The following is an 18,084-nucleotide window of genomic DNA, read 5'->3' as shown; positions in this document are numbered from 1 at the left end:
TGCCCCGCCCCCGCCGGCGCCGGCAGAGGACAGACATGGCGTCCCAGAGACTAAGTCCGGGCTCCTCGCTCACCGGCCCCATTGTTCCCATCGGGCCGCCTCTAGACCTGCTTTCCGGGAATCCCAGCCCCCCCAGATCGCAGCCCTCCCGAGAGGGGGCAACGGAGACCCCGTGTCGCCTGCAGCCAGGCCTCGGGCAGCCTGTGCCGGTCCGGATTTCTCCCGGGAAAGTCGCCTTGTCGACAGTCGGGACTTAGTCTCTGCGCCATTTTCTTTTTCTCTCTCCTCTCCTTTCAGTGCCTGAGCCTTTCTCTCCCTCCCTCGGCTCCTTCCCTGAGCTGCCCAGAGAGAGCTCTCTGCAGAGCAAAGCCGTGTACATCACAGCCCTCGCCGGGCAGGGAAGGGTGGGGGACGGAATTGTGACTTTTTTTTTTTCCCCCAAAGTGAACTTTATTTTGGGGGTAATTCCCTTTCTGCTGCTTGTTTGTTTCCTTTTCTGCATCCAGAATGAAAGCTTCCCTCTGGCAACTGTTGGTTTTTTTTTTTTGTAAGATGTTTATGATAGGAATTATGGCTGTAAAACTAAAGCCACCCTTTGTGGAGTTCTTCCTATTTTGAGATTGTTTTTCCCAAGTTGTGTTGTTTGCAAAGGTAGTAAGTAGTAGTACCTCCCTTCAAAAAGTTTACAAGTTGTCTATGGGCCACCCAATGTAAATGTTGAACTCAGGCATATTAATTTAAAAAAAATGAAGGTAAAGTGTGATTGACTAGAACTTTTCAAGTGGCTGAGGTTCCTAAGGCAGTGCTTTTTAAGAAATGCAGTTTAGTGTACTTGTCAGGGGGAAAGGTTGTGGAGCATCTTATCATGGTCCTGGGGTATTGGCTTTTTCTTTTGGACTGTGGGGAAGGAAAAAAAAAATTTTATTTATTGAAACAAAGAGTGGCCAGCAACCCACCCTGCTTCCTGTTCATTCTTTTTCAAAAGCCGCTGTTTTTTTTTTTTCAGGTATCAAGAGCTATTTGCTTCCCCCAGATCTTTATGTTTTTGAACTCGGTTCAGCCAAAGCAAGGCATTTATTCCTTGAATATTTTCACTTCAGTTACCCAGTGAAGATTCTCCCAATAAAAGGCTTACTCTTTGAGCCTTTTCAGCGTTCTTGGTTAAGGAGATCTGGTGTGCTGGGAATTCCCACAAATTCTGTTGGTACATAATCTTGTTCAGTTGAGTTGGGGTTCCAGGAACCTCTCCAATGGGAGAAGCTGATGAGTAGGTTTTCTGATGTTGTCATCAGCAGCCCATCATGTTAGCCTGCTCTACTGAGAGCAGCTGTATGTTCAGATTTTGAAGTGGGGCGTCCAGCAAGAGATGGTACTCTGGCAGGAGATAGGCCGGTTAAGTAAAAATGTGGCATTTCTTAAGCACCTAAAATGTGCCAAGCCCAGTGCTAGACCATAGTGCTGCGCCTGCCCTCAATTCTGCCTATTGGGGGAGACATACTTAGTTAATTATAAGGTAGGTGCTGGGGCATATGTATACCCAAAGGGCTTTGGGGACTAGGGGACTTAATTTTGTCTGGGGGTGGGAAAGTTTCCCAGAAGGTGACTTCCGAGCTGGGTGTTATGCAAGACTACAAAGATGCTAAGTGTCTTAACTATGTTTAGCCAACCTAGGATTTTAAAAGAGGGCGATGAGACCCCTGGAGTTCAGAAAACTTCAGAGTATAAATATGCTTCTTTGGGATGTGGGAGCAAAGAAAGGATGTGGCAGGTAAGGATGTAAGAAGTCCTTTTAAAACCTCTCTTGGAGAAAGGATCTTAATACAGAAAGAGTGTTCTTTTGACTTTCAGAATGGGGCTGAGTAGGTAATATATATTTAGTAATGAAACAGAGTTTAGTACCTTCTCAGAAAGTTAACCTCCATGGTTGTCACTTAAATTATACAAAGGAAATATTGAATATGTGAGTGACTGTGGGCCATTTTTATAGAGGCTGGAGTAAACTGGCTATATTGACTTTTAGAATGTGTTGACTTGTAATAACAATAATTGCTAATATTTACGGAATACATTCTATTTGCCAGGCGCAAATTGCAGCTCTTTCTATGGAGCATCTAATTTAATCTTCAGAAGGACACTTATGAGTTAGGTACTATCATCTCTATTTTACAGATGAGGAAATTGAGGCTTAAGTTTATTTACTAGCTTGCTCAGGGCAGTGAGTTGAGCACTCCAAAGCTCACAGGCTTTAGCCACAATGCTATATATGTGATTCTGAGATGATTCTGATGATTCTGTTTGAAGCTGCTCTACTTTCTTACAGAGCTGAAAAAGGCAAGAGAGGTGAATTGGATAGTTCGTCATTTGCTTACTTTTTCATCTAAATCTGCTCCTTCAAGAGAAAAAGCACTTTCATTGCCTCCCCATCCTAAGAGTCTGACAATGGAATGATTATCTTGTGTGTAGAAGAAAGGTGTAGAGTTAGTAACACTGTGCTTGCTCTATTAAGGAACACTGGTAATTAGCAATTGATTTATGTAACTATAAAAGACAGTTTTGAAAAAATAAGAATCAATGTTTAATTATGCTCATGACATGTCATTATTGAACTTTGTATTAAGAGTTTGCTTAAGCTCAATTTTAAGTGGACCTAACTTAAAGCCATCTTACAGATTAACTATGCAAGTTCATATATTAAAGCAAACATCCCTCATTTTTCCTGCCCTCATCCCCTAAGATCTAGAAGGTTTTGCCCTTTGGAGTGCATTCTTTACATTAGTTAAAACTATTGGCTGTTCTTAGAGATTTAGAACATTCTGACCCATACTCAATTGTTGAGAAAATCTTTTATATGTGAAATGTATTTATATTTAAAATATTGACCGGGAGCTGGGAGTTTCAGGAGTAGAAACTATATTCTCTTTTACCTAAGTTAAAAGACTTCCCTTCTAACTGTAATGGGCTGAGTCATGGTTACAGTACTGTCAGGCTATCAGTAGAGTTGATAGTGATAACATCAGGTTGTAGGGGTAGTGATCCTTTTGCTCTTTCAAAGACTTGAAGTCTGCCTATTTTGGAGTTGTGGGGTTCTTCCCTCCCCAGCATGAGCAAAGTAAGATGCTTGATTCCATCAGTGATTATTCTGAGGAATGTTATATGGAGTTGTAGTTTGACATCATCTTGTGTTGATTCTGGTTAGCTTAATGGATTCAAATGGGATGGGGGAATGAAATATAAATTGTTTCTGATGCTAGCAGATAGTTGTACTTCTGTGCTGTTGGGTGCAGATTGGGGTGGGGGATGACTGATGATGTAGCTATCTGAAAGGTCCTATCACATTTTAAAAACGACAAACTTCTAATGAGAAGTCTGGCACATCTTCCTCCTCAATCCAAAAACACTTAAGCATCGGGCTCCAGTGTCGTCTTTCCCAGGGCTGTAGATTACTTGGAGCAATCTAATTTCAGAATTAGCAACCTGTTGTAGAATCTTTATACCACACTTAGATATAAAACTAAAGTTGCCTGTTAACATGTGTTTTTTATATTACCAGTATATCAGGACTCATAAACAAATTTTAGATTCTGATGTTCCGTGGTAAAACAAGAAAATCTAGGAGTTACTAAAGGAATCTGAAATACCTCATGGTTTGAAAGGTGAATACTGGATTAATGCTAATTGTTATCAACTCACACTTTTCTTTGCTAAGTAAGGTAAAATGGAAAATATGAACCCAGGGTCAGTCCCCAAGTCTCATTTTAACCAATAGTAGAAAAAATTTTTTTGAATCTGATTATTTTCTTTAACATCAGCATAAAAATGGGTAATTGTGAGAGTTTGAAAAAGGGATTTGTTCATTTGTTCTGGGTCTTAGTGAATTAGTATTCATTTATACATTATACAGTGCCAAGGATTCCTAACATATCTTAAAAGCTTATATTCCAAAATTAAGCTCTTGGGTTTTATTGTTTTTGGCACGTGGGGATGGGGAGGTGTGCAAAAAAAAGCCTGCCTTTTTAGTCTGTAAGTATGTTAGAGAAAGCTTTGTGTTGTCTGTTAATTATAATAACAGTTATCTTCTGCTGATGGTATGGGAAATGATTCTGTTGTACTTTCTAGATGTTATTTCACGTTAGGAGCCTTCAGATTATACTGAAATTGTTATTTCACATTAGTTGGGTGTGCAATGGGTGTGTATGTTACAGGTTTTTAACAACTTCTGCCATACTTTCAGTGCAAAATCTGGTTTTTCTCAAACCCATAGTTGTTTCCCCAGAAGCATGTTTTGTGAGGGATTGCATTCTTTCCATATGAAACTACATTGAGCACCAGTAAAGCTTTAGGTTCACTTAGAAAGTGGACAAAATTGTAATTATTTACATTTGAATGAAGCTATGGAAATTATTGAAATGAGTATTTGATCTGGGACCCTGAGTTTAAAACCCTCTTGAAAGGTAAAATGTAATCAATTCGTTGCATTTAGAGGTGGAAGAAAGTCAGTTGAGTGACTTTTCTGTGTCCTGTGGTTTAGATGATCTGACTGCCCTTAATTTGAAACCATTAACTTCTCATAATAAAGGCATTGGAAAAAATGTTTGAGAATTTGGCTTCTTAAGGTAAAAAGTTGGGGATGGGAGAAGTTCCTAACTGGTCCTTAAGAAGTGAATGAGATACTGTGTTTAAAGGAAGCTTTCAATTGTGTTTAAACTTTGAGCAGTAATAGTTGGGACAAGTCCTTTCTATTTCCATGCCTAGTAAATCTGAAGTTTGAGAAGCAGCTTTCCATCTCCATGGTTCCACACCAGTAGTTGAAGTAGGAAATCTAAAATAAAGTAGAGGCAAATAGCATGGAATGATTAGCATTTTGCCAACCCTCGCCCTTTCCCCACAACCTGCCTATCTAGGTGTCTGCAGTGTGCTCTGTGCTGATAGCCTAAGTCCTGGGAACGGGGGATAAAGATATGGGGAGTACGGTAGCCTCAACTATATTAGGTGGGAAAAGCTTTATAGTTTATAGTGGAATATCTGTTAGGTATTAATGGTATTTTTGGTAGTGTTATAGAAAGTGACTAAATAGTTTGCTGAGGTGATTTAATAGCAAATAAATGTTTAACATGATTTTTATTCCATATGTTCAGGAAAGATTCTAAATTTTCTTTAAACTGGTTAAGTCAAGTATATCTCTATGGTTTATGGGTTGTAATATCATCAAGCTAGATCACCCCTTATCAAAATCTGTATTAATGGCTGTCATTTATGTCTCCATATTTTAGAAAAGAAACTCCAAGTGAGCTAGGAAATTTAAGTTTTAAATTTATTTTTGGTAGCTATTCATTTTTAATTTGTTGTCTTAAGTTTTTAGATCCATTCAGTTATCTCCCTGCCACTTTTACCTTATATACTATTCTTGAAATATTTTCTGAAATGTCTAGCAAATTTTTATTTTTATTTTTTAAACATTTTTATTGATTTCAGAGAGGGAGATAGAGATAGAAACATCAATGATGAGAGAGAATCATTGATTGGCTGCCTCCTGCACAGCCTCCATGGGGATCGAGCCCAAAATCCAGGCATATGCCCTGACGGGGAATCTGTGACCTCCTGGTTCACAGGTTGATGCTCAACCACTGAGCCACATCGGCTGGGCAGATATTTTTATTTACATCTCCCTTCTGCCCTCCTGATTAGATTTGGGGTAAGGTGCATCTCTACCAGGCCTTCAATTCCTCTTTGAGCCTTTGAAGTTGACTTTGTGTCTTTGGATTTAAGGAGCCAAAGGACTCAGTTCATTAGCATTTCTGAAACACCTAGATAAGCTCCAACAAAAGGTGTTAAAGCAATCAGGGATGTTGGGGACTTTATTTCTCTTTGGTGTTGAATATGTTGAGAACAAGATAAGTAGATTCCTGGGTATTCTGACATTTTCCTGTATGTATTTTAACAACAAAAACAAATCAGTCAACCCTTGAACCCAGTAGTCTTTGTATTTTTCTTAGCACAGCCTAGCAAAGATAGATGCTTGGGAGATTTCTTGGAGGAGATATCCTTGGCGATTTGGTCCCCTCCCCTCACACCCCACCCGAAAATTTTATGTTGAAGGTTAGTCTTACAACAGAATACATTAGAAATGCACCCTTTGCTGTTTAGTAAAAGTTCAGATTTTGATCTTGCTACTATATATGAATGCCCAGATACATAAAGCTTCATAGGCAAAATACTGGTTGGGCAGAAGACTTACCTAGCAGGTGTCAGGATAGGTGGATTAGGGGATCTCATTGGCTAAGACCCCCTTACTTTACCCAATTCCTATAACCCCCTTTATTTCTTTTTTTAAAAATATATTTTATTGATTTTTTTACAGAGAGGAAGGGAGAGAGAGAGAGAGAGCCAGAAACATCGATGAGAGAGAAACATCGATCAGCCACCTCCTGCACACCTCCCACTGGGGATGCGCCCACAACCAAGGTACATGCCCTTGACCGGAATTGAACCTGGGATCTTTCAGTCCGCAGGCCGACGCTCTATCCACTGAGCCAAACCGGTTATGGCCCCCTTTATTTCTTTTTTAAAAAGATATTTTTATTGGTTTCAGAGAGGAAGAGAAACATCAATGCTGAGAATCATTGATAGGCTGCCTCCTGCACGCCCCCTGCTGGGGATTGAGCCCAAAACCTGGCATGTGCCCTGACCCGGGATTGGAACTGTGACCTCCTGGTTCATAAGTCGACACTCAACCACTGAGCCACACCAGCCACGCCCCCCTTTATTTCTTTGTAGTTAGCTGTCAGAGCTCTTGCATAGCAGCAGAAGGGGAGATAAGAGGAAAGGAACTAATTTTGAGAGTTTAGCAAACACCACGTTTTTGTATTCATCAAATCTGAATTTAATGCAAATAATACAGATTACATAGGTTTGTGGGAGAACCAGGGACCAGGAAAGGAAACTTTCTTTTTACACCTTCTCACCTCCCCTTTTTGGTAGTATACTGCCTTTCAGATTCCAGAAATCCCACTCAGGTTGTAGTTTGTAAGCTTCTAGTACAGATGTCACAGCCTGCCCTTAATTATCTGCTGATAGAGATATCTTAGACCCCTTGCACCTGGAATGTTAGGTCTTCAGGAGATGCTTTGGTGTTAAGGCTGGAACCAGGTTGATATTGAAGGGTATAAGTGATGAAGAGGGAGGCTATGGGGAGATAGCATACTCTTGAGCAGCTGTGGTAAAATAGAAAATTGGAATAGAAATCAGAAAAATCTAGATAAATCCCTGTTCTTACTATGAAACTTGCCCTGGCCACTATACTTTGTTTTGTCATGTACAAACAAGGATGTTATTTCTATTTTTCACAGACTATTGAGAAATAAATGAGTATGTGAACGTGCCTCTCTATTCACATTTTAAAATTTAAACGTTGGCAGACAGCTTCTACTTTGAAATGGATCTTTACTTTGAATATTAGGTTCGAAGTGGTGATGTTGGTAACTCCTTCCTTCACTGGTATTCCTTGTTAATGCTTTCAGTTCTTTCTGGCATTTACATAGTAAACAGTAGCATATAACAAGAGTTGGTTGAATCTTCACCTAACTGAACTGCATAGCCTACACTGATCTCTTCCGCCTATCAAGCAATCACTGTGAAATAAGAGGTGGTGTATCTATGTCTAGGTTTGGGAAAGTAGGAGCCCAATGTGTATCTGGTTCCTACTTTTCTATAAGAACAAGTCTAAGGCAAGGTGGTCATCGCTAAAAAGAAGCTCTTCCAGCTATAGAGAAGACGGGCGTAGAAATGAAAGAAGTATATTGATGTGACTAATTTCTCAGTCCTTTCCTATGGATTTTCAATAAAAGATACCCAGAGCTTTACCTTTTAGATACATTTAATAAATGAAATGCCAAATTCATTATTTGTGACTTTTTTTAAACAACAAAATACAGTGTATCTTGTGTCAACATGTTTTTTCAAAGGCCACTATTTTACCTCTCCCCTAACATTTTTAAAATGAGAAAATTCAAAGCATCCAAGTTACCTTAATTTTTCATTTATCCATATGGTTAAAGTGACCAACTCAACTTCCCATGAAGTAGTAATTCCTGGGAAAAAAGAACCCCTTAAATCAGTGGTTCTCAACCTTCTGGCTCTTTAAATACAGTTCCTCATGTTGTGACCCAACCATAAAATTATTTTCGTTGCTACTTCATAACTAATGTTGCTACTGTTATGAATCATAATGTAAATATCTGATATGCAGGATGGTCTTAGGCGACCCCTGTGAAAGGGTCGTTCAATCCCCAAAGGGGTCGCGACCCACAGGTTGAGAACCGCTGCCTTAAATAAAGCTGAGGTAGGTATGAGAATTTAAGTAGTGAACACCATGTTAACAGTTGTGTATACTGTTGAGAGATTAAAAAAATGTAGTCAGCAGACATTTCAGTAATGGCTCATAAGTCTATCTAATGTTGAGTATTTAATTGCCTTGAACATGTTATTTTGGAAGTGCTACTTGAAAATAAACCAGAGTCAGGGGTATGTTCACTAATGTCCATTAGATGAAGCCAAAAGGATCTTAGTAGAGGTCTTACACAAAGGATTATCAGATAAGCATCACAATAGGAGCAGACTTCAAAATTAATATTCAATCAAAGGTAGGCCAGAGAATTTAATTTTGTAGAATAGAAACTACAGAATAGGGTCTAATTTTAAAGAGTCTTCCAAGACTCTGGCTGGTGTGGCTCAGTTGATGGGTGTTGTCCTGTGTATGAAAGGTTGCCAGTTTGACTCCTGTTCAAGGGCACAACCTGGGTTGCCAGCTCAATCCCTTGTAGGGGGCCTACAGGAGGCAGATGATTGATGTGCTCTCACATCAATGTTTCCCTCTTCCTTCCTCTCTAAAAATCAATCAATTAAAAAATATATAAACATTTTAGGAATGTATGGTTCTTAAAGTATATGGGGGAAAAACCTGTGGGAATGTGAATATTTGTTAATATTGCATGGCTATACTGCCCTCAGTATGAGTCCAAAATAGGATTGGATTTTTTAAAATACATTTTTATTGATTTCAGAGAGGAAAGGAGAGGGGGAGAGAGAGAGACATCAATGATGAGATAATCATTCATTGGCTGCCTCCTGCACATTACCTACTAGAGTCCAAGCCCACAATCCAGGCATGTGCCCTGACCAGGAATCAAACTGTGACGTGACCTCCTGGTTCATAGGTCCACGCTCAACCACTGAACCACACCAGCTGGATAGAATTGGATTTTTAAAAGTCTGCAAAACTTTGGCTTCTTTCTTTTATATGATTTTTGATTCAGGATGTTAATAGTTTTGGGGGGTTTTGGGTGGGGCTACCCCTTTCCCCCGGCCCTGCCCCAAGTCAGGCAACCTGATATAGTGGAAAGGATAGAGACTCTGAGCCAAGGGGAAGTTAACCTCCGAGTCTTAGTTCTTCACCTGTGAACTGTCTAATACTTAACCTCACAAGGTTGAGGATTAAAGAGCATGTGAGGATCACTGTAGAAAGGTAAAGCTTAGAACAAAATTTTCAGTTCCTTGTCAGTCCTTAAAAAACCCCAAACACCTCTTTCAGAGATTGTTTCATTAGTCTTTTGTACAAAGGAAACTTCTTTAATTTCTTGAAATTTTGGTATTGTGAGATTGTACCCAAGCCGGCGGGGGCGCGGGGGGTGGGGGGGTCACTAGGGAGCCTGAGTATGCTACTATTGCTTTGAATCTGAGACAGGCTGGCTCAGGGTACAGACTTGCCTTGACTTTGTGGCCCTGTACAAATCACTTGTTACTTGTAAGTTAAATTACAGTTTAAGAATCTTTGGCAGTGAGTAACTTTCTCCCCTTTGAATTTGGGATAGTGCAAAAGGTTACTTATAAGCTAAGAATTTCATGTTTCATTGCAAATGGAAAATTTAAGTTGCTATATTCATTAATTCAAACATTCAGAACGTAAATACTAGTAACGACTAGACACAGGTAAACAAGATAAACCCATATGGCTCTCAGAACAAACATTCTGAAGTTAGTCTGTTGTAGGTCTGTACAGTCACTTTCACCATTGAGATTTCCATATTTTTCACTGGGCCATGGGACAAAGGCTCCTGTCATACCAGGGTGAATGGGGATGGAAGGTACTTTCTGGCAGTTAATGCTTTAGTGAAAGAGTGATGTAGAGAGAGTAGTTCCCAGTACTCGGAGGTTTTCTGTTGTTTTTTTCCTTAAAAAATTGGAAACCTCGGTTCTTACATTTCCAAAGATGTTCAAATTCATAACTGTTCTAGAAAATCTTTATTTTTAGGATGCCTATAAGCTCATTAAACCTTTTCACATGTAATAGAAGAATAGTTTAAAGTTCTATACATTTATTTCTCAGTGTTTCTTTGTATCAGACACCTGTACTGAATGAATTTTAGAATAGTAGTTTTCAGATAGATTTGTCAGAGTGACTAGAAATGTAATAAAGAGTGTGAAATCACCATCTTTGTAAATTTGAGAAACTAAAATCTTAGGGATTAGACTCAGTACTTAAACTCCTGGGAAACTAATTTTATGAAACACTTTGGATATACTTACTATTATAATTCCTTCCTAATCATGCAATATTTTGATATGGACAATACACTAAAGCTGTTAAACTCAGGAAGGGTCATAGTACATAGAGGTATTACTATATAGTGATTTGAGTACTGGAAAAGTGATTGAGACTAAATGTTAGACTTAACTGTACCTTATTCTTACAGTCAGTGTGTTTTCACCGGAATGGATGCAATGTCGGTAGTTCTTGCTATTTAACATTAGAAATAAAGAAACAAGAGCCTCGGGGAATTGATCATACCTCAGAACCTGTTTCATAATTTTTCATGGTTTCAGTTAACCCAAAAGGAACCAAAAAAGGAGAGGATGAACACAATTGACTAGTCTTTGTAACTGCCACTTGTTACACTTCCAAACAAGAAGCTCTCCAAGGCCAGATACCCCAACTCTGTGAAGTCTCCCTTAGCAGTGCAGAAGTCCTGGGCAGATGGGGTGGGCTCAGTGGAGGTTCAGCTGGTGATAGTTTGATGATAGTTATTACTTTTTCCCCTTAAAAATCAAATCACCTTCTTCCCTTGTGTGATATAAAAATAGGCATTTCAGCAGAACTAATCCTTTGTAGATGTTAGCACCAACTACCCTAATCTCGGAATGTTGGGAAAGTTGTCTGTTAGCAGAAGTATGTTGTTTTCTCTGTGGGGAAATGGATTCAAGTTGGGCAAACAAGAAGTTAAAAATTTTCTCCTTGCCCTGGCTGGTTTGGATCAGTGGTTAGAGTGTCAGCCTGCAGACTGAAGGGTTGCAGGTTCGATTCTGGTCCAGGGCACGTACCTCAGTTGCAGGCTCTATCCCTGGCCTAGGTCAGGATGCATGCAGGAAGCAACCATTAGGGAGGCAGCCAATCAATGTGTCCCTCTCACATCAATGTTTCCCTCCCCCCCACTCTCTCAAAATCAATGGAAAGAATATCCTTGAGTGAGGATTAACAAACAAAAAAAATTATGTTTTTTTCTCCTTATAGTCCTGAAAATACTATAGAACTCCTTTAGGACTTGAGGTAACTCTAGAATTGAGATGTCAGATAATCTTGAGCTCAGATTTTTAGGGAAATAGTTTTAAAGTTATAATACAATATGATGAAATGTATCCATAAGTGACTGAAAACATACTAAAAGTGTTTGCATAAGACTGGAAGAACATCAAGCAGAATCCACACTGATTGCACATAGGTAAATATGTAGGCCAGTAGGTGCTATTGTACAAAAGTGGAGATACTTTGCTAAGTGCTTTTATTGAAAACATTTTGTTGTTTTTTAAAGGTCTTCTCCAGCCACCCTGTTTCCTGAAAATAAAGTTCAGTGTGCATTCTTTTCCCACAAATCTATGATCCTGTTTTGTTCTGTTCAAGTATTTCTTTTTACCTGGAGTGCCTCTTGGGTTTAAATAAGTATACCCAGGACTTCTCCAATTTATCACCTATTTTTAGGAAGGAAGGCAGTATTCTAAGCTCCTTAGATATATCTCAGAGCCTGTTTTAGTATTGAAGGCATAGTCATAGATACTCTGTTTCCTTTCTAGTGATGTCTATCTGCAGTCACCACTTAACCCCATGCCAGAAGTGACCACTTTTCTCTGGCTTTCATGGAGTCCTTGTCCTGTTCCAGTTTTTCATTCTGGTCTGGAGAAATTTTCATGTTTTCTTACTTTATTAGGAAGTGGGCAAGATTATTATTTCATTCTGTATGTTCAATAAAGAGGCCTTCAACAAATATTGTGAATTGGGAAGCCCTTAGCTGATTGAAGATCAAATGAGAAACATTGAGAGCTTTCCACTAAATTTTCGTTGTAACATGTATAAGAATCACCTGGGAGTGTTTAGTAAAAATACATATAGTGGGGCCTTGACTTACGAATGTCCCAACTAACGAGTTTTTTGAGATACCAGCTGTCTCTCGGCTGATTTTTTGCATTGAGGTGACAGAGTAATTTGAGTTAACGAGCTCGGTCTCGGAACGAATTAAACTCGTAAGTCAAGGCCCCACTGTATTCCTAGTCTTATGTCTCTAAGTTGATTCTGTAGTGAAGTATACTGAGAAATCTGCATTTTAAATATATGTTAACAATCTTAGGTGACTGATTAATTCAGGTGATCATAAGTGACCTTTGGAGAATCTGATTTATCTGGATTTTACTGTTGTAAATGGCTAAGATGGATGTTTTGCCTCATTTGATTAAGGTACTCAATTGGTTGAGCTCTTAAGCTTATAGGATTTTAAAAAAAGGAACAGAACAGTATTTTCCAAAATATGTTTATTAACGCTTGATAATTATCCCACTCTAATTTAAATAAATATCTTCTACCTTTCAATGAGCATTTACCTAAATAGCAGATACTTAACTTTCTTTGCTGCTGTTTACTATATGTCTTGTCAGAATCTGAATCCTTTCTCCTACTTCCACGTTTAACAAGCTTATTTGATTCTGATGTCATCTTTTAGGATTGGGTGACTAAATGGAGCACAAAGTGAGAGGTTGTTTTCATGCTAATTCAGTGGGGCCTTGACTTTAATTTGTTCTGAGACCGAGCTCGTTAAGGAGCTTGTTAACTCAAATTACTCTGTCAACTCAATGCAAAAAATCAGCCGGGAGACAGCTGGTATCTCAAAAAACTCGTTAGTCAGGACACTCTTAAGTCAAGGCCCCACTGTATTCCTAGGATGGTTAAGGCGGGGCTTTAGTGGAATGCTGAGGATCTAATCTTTGTAGGTCACTCACTCCCTTGAGATTAAGTTAGGGGTCTTTAAACTATTGATGGTAGTGATTGAAATGGTAGTATTTGAATAGAGCAGTGATTCTTAAAGTGTGGTTTCCTGATCACTAGCATTAGCATTGTCTAGGAACTTGGAAATGCAGTTTCATCCATACCTACCTCTGGGAGTGGGGGCTCAAACATCTAGGTTTTAAGGAGTCAAGTAGGTGCTCTGATGCACACTAAGGTTTCAGAACCAATGGAATAGAGTAAGATTTGAAGTTCTTTCTCCTGTTGAGCCTCACATTTTTAGGAAGAATGAAAGACAGTTGGCAAAGTCCACATGCTCCCCAGTGAAATATAACGTTGGGTTCAACTCTTTGTTAGCTGGGTGGCCTTGAGCAAATCACAACTCTATCCTAGTTTTCTCATCTGTAAAAATAGGGATAATAGCTACCTCAGAGTCATATGAAAGAGCACCTAGTACCTGGTCCTACTATTTCCCCAAAGTCAAATAATTGACAAGAATAAGATAAGTTGACTGATCAAATTCTTTAGTCACAACATTTATATGATGCCTAGAACTAGTATTATAGTGATTCAGCCTCTTTAAGCAGTGCTCTTTGTTTATTTTTTTCACAAGGTAGATAGCTGGGCCTCAGTAGTTGTTCAGTACTTGTACTTCCTTATAATTATGAAGTTGGAGTAATTCATAATGGGAGGAGGGTCCTCTGCAACATAAAAAGGAGCCAGTTACATAGCACCAGAAAGTCTTCTAAACAATCTGTGCTCAGGCTTAGTCTTTCTACACTTGTCCTCCAGAGACTGTCCTGTGCATGTCAAGCACCCTCCATAGTGGTACTCTAGACAGTGAAGGCCCCAGGTTTGAATTAGTAATAGGATGTATGAAGCAACACATCAACACACTTGACACCTTTATGGCTAGACAACTTGTGGACTTGTTGGCATTTTGAGGCCTATGTCCATTGGAAACAAGCTGCTTAAGCTGAGCTGTGGATTTCTGTGTAGCTTCGGCACAAGGTTTGTACTCACGTTCACGACTTCTCAGGCATTAAGGCCTCACTTAATTACAAGCAAAGGAGAACAAGTTGGCAGGAATGAACTTGTCCTAATTGAGCTGGTACATTTTCAGGTTAGACAAGTCCTTTTTCCCCTTTAAGTTCTGCCTCCTGGAAAAGCAGAAGCATTTTCAGTGCAGGGGTGTGCTTGTGACTCACTACAAAAGAGTATATGAAATGCAAATGCCCTCATAAGGGCCTTATACTGCTTAATTACTTTAGGAGGCAAGAGTAAAAAATTCCAACTTTGTCTTCTATTTGAGAACAAAGATGTGTTGGTAAAATGGAATTTGTTTGCCATACTCCTGAAGCTTAAAATAATTGCTCTATCTAGGTTTAATTTCTACCTCGGTGGCCAGCACTCATTGAGGCTGTGATTCTCCAGGAGCCCTGTGCAGCAGTGGCCTGCTTTTTGAGATGGCCACTTTAGCCAGGCAAACTTCTGGCTGGCCATAAGGAACTACACACCATGTAGAGCTTTGCCATGTAGGCAAAAGGCCTCTGGGGTCCAGCAGGGGAGTTGGTGTAGGCAAGGCATTCAGACAAAGGAGGTCTCAACTGGACTTTATCAGCTGTGACCAGAGCAAAATCACACTGCATGGTACCTTCTCCCTACCAGTAAAAGGAAGGTGTTGACCTGGATCCAAGTGCTTGTCAGTCAGCACTGATTGAAATAGAACTTTCACTGACAGTAGAACTTTCTGTCATGATGGAAATGTTCTGTACCTGTGGTGTCCCATATGGTAGCTGTTAGTCATATGAGACTGTTGAGCCCTTGAAATGTGGCTAGTGTGGCCTAAGAGCTTAATTTTTAAATTTCATTTTACTTAAGATTAAAATAGCTACATATGTGGCTGGTAGCTACCATATTGGATAGCACAGTTCTAGATAAAATTTAGGTAAGAGTAGAGAGATTCAGGTTTATATTTTGCTTGGAATATGGATGGCTGGAGCTCTTGGAACTTAAAAATCCAAAACAGGTGTAAATTCAGTGTGTTATAAGTTTGAAAAACAGTCTTCCTTCTGTGTGCATACATTACCTTAGCTTGGGTGACATTCTAAGAGGACTTATGACTGGTAAGTTGTTTTTACTAAAGCAGTCGGAAGCCCAGACAGTTCTCCATTGTACTTTAGTACTACACAAAGATGAACATTTAAGGCCTTTTGGATTGAATAAATTATCATTTTAGCAACCCTATCAGGTAGGCCATGTCCATTTTGTAGGTGACAAAACAGATTAACTTACATTTATATGCACCTTTATCCTTTAAAGTGGATGGATGATATTAGTTCACAACTTCATTTAAAATTGCAAGTTTTTAGCATGTTGCTATAACAAGTTAAATATGTATTTGTTAAATTGTACTCAAGTAATGAGTGAATGACTATAAGGATAAAGAATCTAAGATTGTATATGCAAGCAGACACACTCAAGAAGTTAACTCATCCAAGATGTTGCTGATAGTAAAAGCAGGTCAGAACAGTGCTTTACACCCAACCTGGGGTCTTCCTCTCATTTGCATGCTTGAGGTGAATGTAGGCTGCCTCTTATAAGTCATCTAGCCCACAGTTAGCTAGACAGCAGTAGTCTGACGGAACAAATGGGATTGTATCCTTGGCCACTGTGCGAACCACTGACATGGTGGATATAGTTGGCCTTAACACCTTAAGTAAACTGTTTCAAGACCAGGAAATGTCCAGTTTCCTCCAGCTTTAGCTTCAAATTATGATGAGTTATTTTAGATTGGGAAGAAGAAAGGGAAAGGAATGAAATAGCTGATAATTTGAATATTTACTGTCTCCACTTCACCTTTGAAGAAACTGAGGCTCAGAGGTTTATTTGGTTTACTTTGGAAGAATCTGAGGCTCAAGGCTGTGTGGGTTATAAGTAACCCACAGAGATGGGAGGCTGATTAGGCCTATCTGATGCCACAGCTTGAGTTCTTAAATGTGACACAAAACAAAGTCAATGGGGGAGGCTGGGTGACTCAGTTGCCTCCTGGGAATTCTGGGTTAGTCTGATAATATATGAGTAGTGGAGCAACTACTAATATAGTATCAGCCTAAAGGCTCTCATTTCATAGAGCACTCGTCTGTACTTACAATGGATCCTTACCAAACTACTACCATTAACTGGTAGGCTCTGCTGCACTTCAGTGTGTAATCTTTTCCCTCTTGAGGAAAGCTTGCCTGCCTGTGCAGCAAAGACCCCTGGATAATTTATTTTTTAGCACTTCAGCTTGGAGCCAGTTATTCCAGAAATCCGAGAAACCTCTCTTTATCTAAGTACTCAAGAAAAAGGATCTTTTCGTTAACCAGGGATTAACTAACACCCCCCATTTCAGAAGGATCTTTGAAGTCTGTATACTTTACTAAGGAATTTCATTGGAGGTGGTTTAGCAGTATGTGAACAACTATGATGTTGTTTCCACTTCAAGGGGGATAAATAACAAACTTAACCAGCTTGCTGCTTAAGAAGCAGAATTAGCAGTGGGCTCAGCATTGGCCTTCCCTTTGCACTCATGTGACTTAACTTTCTCTAGTTCTGCAGAGCAGGAGTAGATTTTTAACTGCTAATTCAAGTTGATGAATGGCTGCTCATGAGCTGTTTGGAGGAAGGCGAGGGTTGGGAGCCAGGCTTATCCTGGATATTGGTTAGGAGAAAGATTGAGTCAGAGAGGACTTATAGCAGTGATTCTCAACCTTCCTAATGCCACGACCCTTTAATACAGTTCCTCATGTTGTGGTGACCCCCAACCATAAAATTATTTTCGTTGCTACTTCATAACTGTAATTTTGCTACTGTTATGAATCGTAATGTAAATATCTGATATGCAGGATGTATTTTCATTGTTACAAATTGAACATAATTAAAGCATAGTGATTAATCACAAAAACAATATGTAATTATATATGTGTTTTCCGATGGTCTTAGGCGACCCCTGTGAAAGGGTCGTTCGACCCCCAAAGGGGTCGCAACCCACAGGTTGAGAACCGCTGCCTCATAGGTAAAGCAGGAAGGATATTTTCTACTCACACTGATTTGAGAAAGGCACCTCTCTTTATAGGGGACACAAGGGTTAGTTTCTAGTCTATTAATTAGTGCAGTGTCCTGCAAACGGTGTCTCTTTTGTATAGCCCGTGAACTAAGAATGGTTTTTAAAGTTTTTACTGGTTGGGGGGAAGAATAAAATAAAGAATACTGTTAAGTATACCTGAAACTAACAATGTTATGTATCAATTACACTTCAATTTTTAAAAAGAGAATGTTATTTCATGACATGGAAAAATGATGTGAAATTCAAATTTCAGTGTTCATAAATAAAGTTTTAGTGGAATGCAGCCATGCTCATTCACTTATATATAACCTATGGCTGCTTTTGTGCCACACTGGCAGAGTTGAGTGCCTGCAACTGAGATCAGGTGTGCAGCAAAGCTTCAACTATTTACTACCTGTCCCTTTACAGAAAAATTTACTGACCTTTGAATTGGTAAGAAGTGCCAGTTGCTTACCTGATTGAGTGGTGCTTGTGTGTATCACTGGAGGTTCACAGCACTCCATATTATCTGGTAGCCTCTAGCTCCCAAAGGAATCTGTAAGTCAAGTGTCAAAAGTGGACTGTGAGTTTGCAGCTTCATTAAGTCTTTATCCATTTTTTTCTCTAGTCATTTCCCCAACCGAGTTCCACTAGCAGGACTCAAGTTAACTGTTTC

The 18,084-nt window shown here is 39.4% G+C and overlaps 1 protein-coding gene and 1 long non-coding RNA gene across 2 annotated transcripts in view; both read left to right on the top strand.

Moving 5' to 3' along the window:
- Nucleotides 1–1,725: 1,725 nt before the first annotated feature.
- TOP1 (topoisomerase (DNA) I) overlaps nt 1,726–18,084 on the top strand; it is a 78,351-nt gene continuing 61,992 nt past the window's right edge. Inside the window, exon 1 of the mRNA XM_005871281.2 lies at nt 1,726–1,768. Coding sequence (XP_005871343.2) covers nt 1,741–1,768 — 28 coding nt within the window. The 5' untranslated portion in view covers nt 1,726–1,740. The remainder of the gene's footprint in view (nt 1,769–18,084) is intronic.
- On the top strand, nt 1,779–2,584 carry LOC106726934. The gene is made up of 2 exons (XR_001363085.1): nt 1,779–2,146; nt 2,321–2,584. It is a non-coding gene; the product is annotated as an uncharacterized LOC106726934 (long non-coding RNA).

This window comes from Myotis brandtii, unplaced genomic scaffold, assembly GCF_000412655.1.
Source record: "Myotis brandtii unplaced genomic scaffold, ASM41265v1 scaffold333, whole genome shotgun sequence".
Lineage (NCBI taxonomy): Eukaryota > Metazoa > Chordata > Mammalia > Chiroptera > Vespertilionidae > Myotis > Myotis brandtii.
Note: the sequence above shows the minus strand (reverse complement) of the source record. Positions and strands in the feature narration are given on the sequence as shown.